General features: G+C 37.5%; 1 protein-coding gene across 1 annotated transcript in view; it reads left to right on the top strand.

Annotated features, from left to right (window-relative positions):
• LOC103476834 (dystrophin-like) overlaps nt 1–12,670 on the top strand; it is a 123,156-nt gene that overhangs the window by 75,522 nt on the left and 34,964 nt on the right. The window contains exon 2 of the mRNA XM_008429494.1: nt 7,206–7,267. Within this exon, the coding sequence (XP_008427716.1) occupies nt 7,206–7,267 (62 nt within the window). The remainder of the gene's footprint in view (nt 1–7,205; nt 7,268–12,670) is intronic.

Below are 12,670 nucleotides of genomic sequence, written 5' to 3' on the forward strand. Positions count from 1 at the left end.
ATTTATTTTGGACCCATGGTATTCGAAACTTTCCTCTCCAGTTTTAAGAACGATTCCTACATACTCTGATATGCCTCAAACTGGCCATTTATTTTGTGAATAGTCTTTCGTAAGAGGCGGTCTCTGAAAGTGCTGTATACCGTTCTGTATAGGTAGGGATRTTTTGGCCTTTCCAGTGTCTTAATATAACTCGTCTTGCTGTGGTGAGTGCTATTTTTAACCATTGTGTTTTTTCAGTTTCTATTTGAACCTTGTAGTCTTAAGAAATTAAGGAGTCCCAATGTAGGTGTCAGGAGTAAGTTTGAATTAAGGATGCTGTTGATTTTTCCCATAACTTTCTGCCAATAAGAAGTTAGAATCGGGACACGTGAGGAACATATGAAGCAAGTTTCCTGGACTTTGTTTACATCGCTAGCAAATATCAGAGTTACTTATCTTCCTGACAACATTTCTGATTATTTTTGCATCTAATTGGGCAGTCAAATTATTGGACTTTCATCCCTACATGGTCAGTTTATTTCTAATATGGATCTTGATTCAAACACTGGTTTCTACACTTGTCTTAGTGTTTGACAGCTGAGTCAAAGTACAACGACTGAACTACCACAGTATCAGTTTTAAAGAAAGTAATTATTGATTCTCTTTTTCTAGAACCAACCCAAAACAAGTGTTTGTCTTTGAGGTTTTGCTGATTTTAATTTCAGTTTGTCTAGAAACACTTGAAACCGGACTGACGACTTTCAACTCGACTTCTAAGTTGGTAAAACACAAACTTGACTGGCTTTGACTCTTMTTAATTAYGCATGGACATCCAAGTGTGTGAGTGATGGTGTGTGTGTGTGTGTGTGATCTCTGGCCTTATTATGTATGGTSGTAATTGACAGTGATGTCTCTGATTACTTTCCTTTCCTTCCTGCTGTCATTTTCTCRCCCTTTCCCAGCTTTTCTTTTCTCTCTCTCTCTCCTCCCATCTTGTCATCTCTCCACGCCATTGTTCCYGCCTCGTGCGCCCTTCCCTCTTCCCTCCCTCTATCAGCCATCTCTCACTCCGCCTCCTGTCCCTCCATCATTTCCTCTCCGTCTCATCGCTCTGTAATGACCTGATCTGATTGGATTTGGTCTCATATTCCGTCTGTGGCTAATAACTGTGRCAGTTGCCAGGCAGCTGTGGCCAAAACAGTGACAAACATGACTTTTGCCACCGGGCTCCGCCGACAGCGGAGACAGATCACTTGTTTGCCCTCCCGGGGCTTCTGTGCTTGCACTTTCGCTGAGCTCCATTAGGACACTGACAAGCCTGTTAAGAGAAGCCCACATGATGGATCAGAAGGCTCGGATGATTTTATCCATCTACCACACACGGTGGAAATCTATTAGGAATGCATTTTAGGATGATAAAAACAGGTTGAGAATAATTATCAGGCAGATATATGACATTTAGCATCAGACTCTGTTAAGTATCTTTTTTTTTATTTAATGCCAATGTAGCTCTCTCTTTTCACGCTGGGAGCTCAACTGCAAACTTATAGGAAAGTGTTAAATAATGGCCCAACTTGATGAAACCCAACTGTGAGTCAGAGTTTCTCAAATGCAAATTGAGTCAAAGTGAGGGGGAAAAATTTTCTCTATATGTTCTCGCTATAAAGACGAACTTCTCTGCCTTTATTTTTGAAAGGGTGGTTTTGAAAAGTTCCTTACGTTCAGTTTTTCTCCTCTCATTTTATTTTCTTGTTTTTAATGAGTTCGGTTCAGGTTGTAGGTCGTAAAGCCGTCCCAATTACTGAACATCATTCAGACAGCGGGGATTCTGCGAGAGAGGACGCAGAGCTTTGTGTATCATGATCYTGGGGCAGCCTTGGCACAAATAAAATGTTTTTTTGTTTTTTTAAGTTCCTCTAGATGACATCTGTTTCCCCCCCACGTTCTCCATGCAATCGAATCAGGAATCTGTCAGAAAGCGAATATTTACGCGAATAATTACGCCGTAATTTCAGTTTGTTTGGGTAAAGACGCTGTTTGAAAGCTTTTGAAGCACTTGTTTATCCGGGAACATGAAAGCCGAGGCGGCGTCTTCTGTGTCGGTTAATTTCTGAGAAATATGCGAGTGCGTCGGTACATCACAAAGGGCCGATTCTGGGATTTTTACACAAATGAGAGGCTTTAGTTGGAAGTGTGTTTATATTTTACATTCTGTTGTCTGAGACTTCATCTGCATGCACAGGAATCCGTCTAACACCAGCCAAACAAACGCCACTAATTTAYCGACAATGGCCTGAAAACAATGTGTTACAGTGAGTTTCTACTATTAGTTACACCTTTATGTGTTTCCATGTCGCTCCTTTCAAAAGTATTTATACCTGCTTAATTTACTTTACATCTTTGTCTCATCACAACCACAATACGAACAAACACAAAGTGAGAAGTTGAAGATTATAATTTTTTACAAGAAAAAATCTGAAATGTGCAGCATGTACTCTCGTTAATCCCAATTCAGACATAGTCCAAATGAGCAGACAGACTGACCAAGGGCAGCATTAATCAGAAAGGAGCTAAGACACCATGGAATRGTTACAATCTTTTAATCTATTTGAACAAGAATCTAAGYAAAGTATGTTGGCAAAGTGTGAAATAGTTTAAAGCATCTGACATACTGAAAATGTTGGAAATGTTCCCTTGAGATAATATTGTGTTTCTAGCACTTTTATGTACAAGCTACAAATGTTGTTGAGGTCGAGCCACYGATAGAAAATACATCTCTGTGACATTTGTTTCCTGTGGCCAGGTCTGTCACAATAATACATTTTGCTGGATGATAAATTGCGCCAGAAGTTATCGCGATAAACAATAATTTTGTTGTTTTGAGACCATTTTCAAGTAATATTACTGCAAGAACACATTCATACAGATCAATAAARTTTAATTTCTGATTAACATTTACCACTGGAAGTGGAAGACATTTCAAATATYCAAAATAAACAAACAGAACAGAAACGACAAATAACCAAAACACCAGACTGAAGACTTTTATCATCCAGAATTTGGTAGAAAAACAGAAAAACTATAAATTATGCAAGTAAAAATGATTGAGTTTGTTTTAATTTCTCATGGAATTAATTAATTTATTGATTATTGTGGCAGGCCTACCTGTGGCAACTTTTCTTACAAGTCACATGGGAAGTTGCCCAGGGCGATCCTTAGAAGGATGAGTGCACCAGATACACATCAGATCAAGTTTTCTGTTTCATTTCTGTTCAGTCAGTGGAGAGTTGACCCCTCCCCTACTTGTTTCTTATAATAGAGAAACTTTGTGCAGAAGTAGACATGTTGTTATTCTGCCTCAGATTTCCTCTATTTTAACTGGTTATTAGAGAAAAGCGAGATTAAACATGTTTATTTTTTTTCCTGAATTGCTCTTTTATACATCACAAAACCACAAGTGCTGCTTATAATAACAAAGTCAAGAAACCTTGAAAAGTTTTTCTTTTATTACTCAGCCTGAATGTCTTTGCAGAAACTTTTGTTGTGCTTACAGCCGCTCCAAGTTTCAGTAACAAAACAGTTTAAATAGACTATTGATCTTGTGTCTCTCCCTCACCTCTGGTGTCCGTCTGGTTGCTTCTGGCTGTTCCCACTAATTCTCAACGCCTCGGCTTTTCTGACAACACACACAATGCTAATTCACACACAGAGCCACCGTGTTCTGTGGCTTTACAGCAGTGAGCTTCCTGCCTTCCTCAAAATATTGGAAATTCCCAACTGTACTGGATGATCTAATGCAGTCCAAAACAATTAACAATAAAAACTTCTGTAAGTTTAGACATTTCTGGCACTCCTTAATACATTTGAAGGAGACGTTGAAGTTTTATTTAGGTTGGATTGCAGTCTGCCATCTAGAGGTGAAAGCCAGCGAGTCAAAAATGATCTGATCAAAGTTTTTTGGTGCGTCTCGTAAGTGCAAAAAACCAAGAGAGGAAGAAACCAACACTCCACATCACCCTGAATTAGAGATATGGACTTATAAGTAAACAGCCTTAACATTTTACAACAATAATTCATGGCATTTGTTATGATAACAATAAAAAATAATCATTAAAAAAATTATAGTTTTAACACAAATCCTGGTGAAATATCATTGAACAGACTACTTTACTTCACTAATTGCATAAAGTGTTGCAGTTTAACTGCAGTAACAAGTGATATTGTCAAATATACTTTTTTAATTGAGGTTCTTATTAAACCAGCACTGGAAAAGGAGAGACATGTTTCAAACCGTAAAAATAGCAATCCCAACAACACTGCCAGCTTTTTAGGTTTATTGTTCTGTTAAATCTGAATTCTTATTATAGATTTTTATTTCTACAATAACAATAAACTGTATAATTACCCATTTCTACCCTGAACTCAKAACCCTGCCATTGTTAAACTTGGAATTGGCAGCATGATGCTGTGCTTCTGAGTTAACGGGGAAGAAGAACAAGAACACATGAAACTAAGGGTTGAAGTTTAACTAACAATATATTAAAAACTTTACTCTTTACTCTTAGAGAAAAAAAAGCAATTATTTTATAATAAATAAAATGAGATTTTTGCTTCTCTTGAAAAGAATCCTGYTGATTTTGTGTTGTAGGTTCTCGTCTCTCTCTGGGCCGCACAGCTCCACTTGTGGAACGTCGTCACGTATTCTGAGTTAGACCGGGGTGAAAAGTTCACCTCTATTGATTTGAGAGAAAATGTGGAGAAGAAACTGAAATTGTATAAATGAAGTGAAATCTGTTGCTTTGTAGTTTGGGGTCAGGAGGGTATGCTTTTGAAAAACTGAGGTTCCTCTWAAAGAACCCCACTAAGAGCAGACAAACTTTTCTTTACTGTCTCATCCATTGTCTTCTATTTATTGGCTCCATTTCACATGTAGTTTTATTTCTTGTTTAGGATATTTTTTAATTATTTTGCTGTACACATCCTTTTCTGACCAGGTGGATATATGTCTGAGTCAGAATTKTGTGTCTGAGTCAGAATTGTGTGTGCGCGGCAGCGGCGTCTCACACGCCTCTCAATGCGTGACCTGTTAATTAAAGGAGAAGTTTCATTATCAGCTTCATTAGCCGGCGCGGGTCCAGAGTCGGCGCTCCCAATCGCAAATACGCTCAGAGACTTCCGGTTAACTGAGCCGCTGTAATATGAACCTGATGTTGTGTTTCCAGATGAGGGTGTAATCTGTCCTCCCTCATAATGAGAAGCGAGCCYAGRRCCTGTTAAATGGCCGAGGAGTTGTTGTCATTCCCATTAAAGGACAACTTTGATTTCACCCTTTTAAACGTTGATCACATTTCCCCAAGAACAAAAATGCAAAAAACAACAAAAAAGAAAAGTTGAGAATGAGAGTTCATTTCTTAATTTTTGCTTTAAACTCTTCTTCTCACAAATGCATTTTAATTTAATTTAAGACGGAGAAAGAGTTGCAACCTTGAGCTTTTTTTTGGAAACCAATTAAAGTGGGAAATGCTCGGCTGTTTGTCAACAGGTCTGTTTGAGACAGCTGACATTACCGATGAATAAAAATAAGGAAAATAATTAACATTTTAACAAAATGAGCTACTTTAAAAAAAACAAAAAAACACTGGTTGGTGAATTTATCTAAGCAGCTTGATACTGCTCTGCTGTGAGAAATAACTCAACTAATTGCATAATAAATTAAATTGAGCTTCATAATTTCCATCATGATGAAATGTTTTGGAGGACAATTCTGTTCATAATCCATTTCATTCATGAATTTTCAACATTTTTATTGTTTTTGTTGTTTTAGATATTTAAAATATTTAGTGTTCTCTACAAAACGTTTATTGGTCGTTCACCAATAAATAATTGATAATTATTCTGATTAATATAATGACATTGAAAATAGTCTCAASACAACAATATTATCAATTGTCGCAGTTATTACTGGGACAATTTATCATCTAGAAAAATGTATTGTGACAGGCCGAACTTTGTGGGGATTTTATGTCACGAAACAATAAAATATACTGCATAAAATCAATTCAGGTTTTTTTTTAATGTTTTGTATTAAAACATCTTAAAACATCGTTTCTACATATAATCATAATCATTTATATTAGTTATTTTTCCAAAGTTTCACATAACAAAAAAAAAAAGCTTTCTTCCATGGAAACTACATTTTGTATTGATGACAAAAAGTTTTCTTATTAGATGAATTCATTTGGAGATTAAGTGGCACACAGGTGAGCTGTATTTGCTAATGAGTTGACTTGATGTTTTCTTTAGGGGAATTAGATTGAAGGGGTTCAATAAACACTTTTTCAGATTTTTATCAGCAAAATTCTTTTCCCTTCACCTGAGCTATAAGCTACTTTTTTTTGGTCTGTCAGATGAATTTCTAACCTGAAGTTTAAGTTAAATCGTTTTGGAAAAACTCCTGCATTTTCGAGCAAGACCCAGATAAGAGGGTTTAGAGTAATGAGCTAAATCCAGACTGATCTGCTCCTTTTCTCTATCATTTCAGTCTTGCCGATACTCAAGGTTGGGTTTCTGACAGGCTGCTCTGGAAACCAGCTGTAAGGATTACACCAGCTCCTCTCCGAAGGGAAGTTTTTTCTCTTCTCTGAAACCACTAGCCGTTCACGTTAGCCGCCGCCGCCGCAGCTCGGTGTATTTAAAAACGGGGGAGAAGAGACAGCGGTTCATCACAATTTTAAGATTTATCAAGGGGGAACGAGGTTGGCTCGAACCGCTTTACTTAAAACCTCCGTCTTTGTTTTTACCCGGTTCTGTTTGATCTCCCAACAAAAGAAGGCCTCCTGTCGGGAGGTAAACACTTTTTGGCAGCTCCGTTAGAGCTTTGATCAGAGGCCGTCACTGAAGGAGCAGGTGATGGCGAAGCCTCAGCAGCAGCTGTGAGCGCCAACGTCAGGATGCTGCGTGGTCTGAGCGCTTCCTCATTCCAGTCTGCAATGCCCACACCCACCCAGCCAGCCAGCGACGGCCTAGGAGTGGGCCGCTGATTGATGGGATGAGGATGCAATTAGCCCTGAGCAGGATTAGAAGAGTCTCTCATCATGCTGGGCACCATGTTGCTTTGCTTCCGTAGAGAAGTTTGGATAGTCCGAAGAACGCTTATGAAAGCRTTGTTAGTATTTCTGTGTGCTTTTTCTGTTTTGACGGTCTTGCGTTTTTGTTTGTCCATCCAGATGAAAGAGAAGACGTTCAGAAGAAGACTTTCACAAAATGGGTCAACTTGCAGTTGTGTAAGGTAAGAGACGTGGTTTGTGTTCTGGATTTCACACCGGGGGYGGGATGGGGAGTCCAAAATCTAATATGTTTGATCCAAAACCCATTGAAATTCTCCAGACAAACCTTAATGTTTATTAAGGACTGCAACAAATGTTACAGTAATCGATTATTTTGTTGATTAATGTGATAAATGAGATTAAAAAAAGGGAAGCTTATTCCAAAGTGGCCCAGTCAAAGTCCAGCCCTCAATCTAATTGAGATCTATCCAGGTTGAGTTATTTTGCAAAGATAAGCCACTAGTTGTTGCGCTGAATTTAGAGGCATCAGAGTAAAGGGGCACTGAATAAATGCATAGCACACTCTTCAAATTACTTTTAAAATGTTTTTGAAAACCATGCATTGTTTTCTTTCTATTTCATTTTGAGATTTTGATATGAAAATGTTTGAATACTTGTGTGAGGGACCGTGCTGCTCAGAGTAACCAGGTAGTTTTCTACCCTTTTGTCTTTATGTTGTTGTATACAAACTAAAACCTCTAGTGCTTAATTGGACAAGGCTGATATGGACGGCTGTAGTTGGTCCATTTTGTCTGAAGCAGGATTCACACCAAAACACACACCGCATCGTTTTTATCACTCTGTACTCTCTTCAGTGACTCTCGGGGCCCCGTTCCATGTTTTTGTTTTCATTCATTTCCTCCCACTTTCAAAGGCAAATAAACAGGAGGGAAGGGTTTGTTGTTCTTAATGCCGAAAGCATCTTTTCTGCTGCTTTCATCCTTTCAGCCAAGCTGTTTCCTTTGGTCTCGAAGCGACAAACAATTTGAGCGTTTCCCTTTACGCCGCTCAAAGGTTATTCCCTCCACGTCCATCTTCTCTTTAGAGTCGTGTCAGTAATGCTGGGCTGCAGCAACACCAATGAGCAGCACGAGGCTGGCTTGCTTTAGAGAGGGGCTATCTACAGAGCTGAGTAATATTGTTTTTTTTTTTCTTTTTCAATTAAAAGCGACAAGTTCTGATGCTATGATGCACTTTGGGTATTTATTATCTAAATAATCAGAGTCCTGTCTCTTTAAAGAATCCATGTGATGGCTGCTGAAGAATCCCATCAGCTAGCTAGGTAGCTAGCTAGCCAGTCATGTCTGCTAGCTTTTAAATATTTGGTGGAAATCAGGTGGAAATTTACTGAAGATCTTTTTGCTTTTTGTGCCAATTCAGATATGCTTTTGGGTAAAAAAGCAAAAAAAAACAACAAAAAAAACATTGCTCTTTTTTTTGGTAAACAATGTAAATGGCAGATGTTACCGGAACATTAGAGCTAACCCCAAAACACAGACAGTCATGTACTTCAAGGACAGATTGTAAACAAGAGTTTACTTTTTGCCAGTTTCCTTATGAGACATATTTTGTTGAGTTCAACTCTAAAGCATTTTAAATGGATATTTTCTTTTACAATATTGGAATATTAAAATATTAAATATCCTGTAAAATCATTTGTGTTCCACTGAAGCACTTTATTGCATTTGTTCAACTTGAATAACTAAAGTAAATGTGGACCTCTGGCTGTTTGTTGAATTGTTTTCATTTACTCCATAAATACATACTTTTTTGGAAAAAGTGGAATTCAGAACAATAAACACGGATAATGTGGAAATAATAAAGGAGAACTTTGTCTTCTAGTATTTATGAAAGATAAATAATGTCCTGCAGCACATTCATCTTGTGCTTTTTGTTTTCACAAATGTCTGAAGAATTGCTTGTGTGTCGGGCATACATACCGATGCATTAGTCCACTTTCTATTTTCAAAGTTGATTACAAGGTTTTTGAGGTGTGCCGTTGCCATGGTTATTGAGATTTATGAGCATGTGTGCACATTTTGGCTTGTGTGGCTGTCGTTGTGCATTTAAATGTGTAAGCAAGTAATTCATTTGCTATCAGCCTCGTCTTTTTATCCTTTTCCTTTCGTTCCTTTCCTCCATCAGCTTCATTTATTCTACTTTCTGATTTCATTTACATCCATGTTTTAGGATTTTTATCTCGTCTCCTTTTCCTTTTTCCTCATTTGCAATTAGATCTGCTCTCTCCGTGTGTAAAGCCCTGTTAGGTCGGATATATGTCCCGTGGAACAAGAAACTGCAGAAGAAAACAGTGTGAAGATTAAGAAAATCCTCCGAGTTTCTCTATTTAATTAATTCGATTTTCCACTCTATCCAAAATGTGACGTGTATAGTAGAACTGTGGGAAAAAAATGGAGATGTCCTGATAAAAGCTTTTTAAAATGATCGGTGTTACATCTTTACATCTGTGCATACCCGTATGTGCGGAACCAGTTTTTAAAAATCATGGTCATATTTTTTCTTGAACTGAAGAATCTGAGATCACACATCGTCCAAACAGCGGTCGGTAGATAAGACGAGAAAATATGCAATGCTACATTGATGAGAATGAGACATTTTCAGGAAAACAAATCTCAAATCTAATTTGAATAGATCTGTAATAAATGAAAAGCAATTCAGCCCCATTAACTATTTTGTGTTTCCACAAACAGATTTCTAACCGGCGTGATGAAAAGTCATTATCAGCAATTTCTGTCAACATTACAAAATTTTATCCATTAGGATGTAGGATTGCAAGTCTTTTAAAAATGTCTGACTCTCTTGCTGATTTATTCCTATGGGGGGAATATTTTCAAATGTTCTTTAAAGAATATTTCCAAATTCATTTATTTTAAATAAAACATTTTTTAGAAGAGAGACATTGCAGAAGTATTTTAGTTTCTGTTGACCCCGACCTTTCTGAAACTGTTCAGTTAATTCCTAGTTTATCACTCTTTTCTAAGTCTAAAAACTATGGTATGAATTCCTAAACCAGCACAGTTAACTCTCCATTCGGCTGTAACAAAAATATAGTTGGAATTTTTAACACCAGTAAACCATAACTTAGAACATTTTAGCATAAAATCTTAACTTTTGGTAACATTAGGGTTTCTCCTATTGTATTACAAGCCTGGCAGCCTGCCAGGCTTTGCTTTCAATTATCATTGTATTTTAGCCATTTTAGTTCTGAGAAAATGGCTATAAAATATCAACCTATTCTATATTTACAGTAAAACTGCTCAACTACTACTGAATTGTTGGTATCATTGATTATTAGTATCAATAATAGGTTCAGTAGGAGGCATTATAGGTTTATTTCTTGAATGGGCCTTGTGATTTTACAGAACACTCTCAATCAACTGAGTCTGAAGAACTGCATTTATACAATAGACTAAAATCTAATTAATTTTTCCATAAGTCAATTTAAAAAGTAGAGCTTCTATTTTATGTAGATGTATTAGACACAGATTGGTTCTATTGGAAGCCATAATGATTATGGTTTACAGCTAATAAAAACACCAAATTCAGCTTCGCAGAACTGCTTTATAAGACTGTCAAAGGTATTGATTCAGAAATGAATGGTCTCTTTGCTTCCACTGGCTTCATTTAAACACTTCGCTGATCCTGAGAATATGTAATTCTCAGCACTTTCTGGCTAAAAGCGACAGAAACCAATTCATTTGTCTAACTATTGTTCAAGTTTATAGAACTGCTGGAACCTTCCACAGACCTGTGCCTTGTAGGAATGTATAATTACTCTACAGAGACAACTTGATGACTTCATAAAAGCCACTGAAGCTTTTACTACTCATATGCAGTACAGGAAAAAGTTTCTTATAGTTTTGTTATCAACCTAATAACTCAGATCTTAAAACAAATGTAAAGTTAAATTGAATAATAGACAAATATTTTCAAATGAGGATTCATTTGTCTAGGGTTGCTTTGCCATTTCCTGACCAAAACAACTCACCATAACTATTGAAATTCTGTTCTCTTGCATATAATCATAATAGAGAATGTCTCATAACACCTTCAAATGCATCCAAAGAAAGTAGAATTAAAGTTTTAAAATTGCGTAGTGTATCTCTAAACAGGCTAGTTTTTCTTGGATGATTCTCTGCCAAGCGCAAACTGATCTCAAGTTATTGACACTTTGCTGCTAGCATTGAGCTCGTAGACTTTCTAATCCTGGATTTGTCACAAAGAATGAGTCTCTGGACTGCTCTACCGGGGTTGACTTAAAGTGACCTATATAGTGTGGACAAAACAAACCCTGTCCAGGCATGAGCAGCACAGTGACAGACAGCTGAGGAACCGGCTCCAGGGCGACCAGCAGGGCACATTGAACCCAAACTCTGACGGGCGAGCTTACGTAATGCCAGCTCACCCAATTATGCCTCCATCCAGCAGAGTCTGAGGCCGTCAACATATTCCAGCCTTAAGCGCCGTGCCTTCCTGCCGTTTGAACAGCTTTACTTTTGTTCTTCGCCTTTTTATCCTCTCCAAAACGAAGACTGAGGAAAAAGACAAGACGGAGACGGGCAGAAAGGTGAACTGGAAAGGAAGAAGACATTGCCCTCATCAATCGAGACTTGTTAAAGTGCGAGTGTTTGAGACAGCAGAGGGGACCAAGTCACATAATAGAGGTGAAAATGAAAGGGACAAGAGTGCAAATCGGTGGAGAAGTGAAAAAGAGGGTTAATTAGTGTAAAACGATCAGATTTAGACAAAGGACGGAGTGAAGGAAGGCTGACGGGAAGAGGTTAGGGTTAATAAAAACGGATAGGTGGAGAATATGCTGGCAGCAAGTTTGATTTGTGTTATTTGCTCCTTAATGAGTCATAAAATCACGCACCCAAGGAATATGAAACGGTTTGTTTTTAGATAAGGCACTCCATCCGGTTGTCTGGTATTTCCAACTATTATTGCTTTTTCATAAGGAACTGACTGCAGTTTAGTTTCCGCAAATATAATGTAGATGCACTGATCCACTTTTTTCTCCTTCTGAAACTGATATCTGAGGTTTAGCTTTAGCCGATACCGATCCGATACAGAAAAAAAGAGCTGAATTGACTTTAAATGTTTTTTTTTAAATAGATGTAAATGTACTGAATTACAAATTAATTTGATAACTCTGAATCAGTACAGCACACTTAAATACATTAAAAGCTTCATAAGCTACAAGCATGTAAAAAAAAAACTTTAAATCTTTCAGTCAGTGGAATTAAAAGTCTAACAGCGAATGTACAATAAATAATAGAGAAACTGAAACTGACAGGGACAATAGGTTGACTACCTTGGTCAAACATGTACTTTTTTCAAATGGTTCAGAAAGTTAAATTAGGAATTCTAAATATATCAAATAATTTTTTCCATACCCGATCTAGAATTTTTTTCAATACCGATAAATATTAATATTGAATATTGCCTCTCCTTATGTCCAGGAGTGAATTAGCTAATACGCAGTGGCGCAACTACACATTATTCAGGTGGATGCGAAAACATAGATCGGCGCCCCCCACCCCCGACCGAGGGAAGGAACGTCA

The sequence above is a fragment of the Poecilia reticulata genome, linkage group LG2 (assembly GCF_000633615.1).
Source record: "Poecilia reticulata strain Guanapo linkage group LG2, Guppy_female_1.0+MT, whole genome shotgun sequence".
Classification (NCBI taxonomy): Eukaryota; Metazoa; Chordata; class Actinopteri; order Cyprinodontiformes; family Poeciliidae; genus Poecilia; species Poecilia reticulata.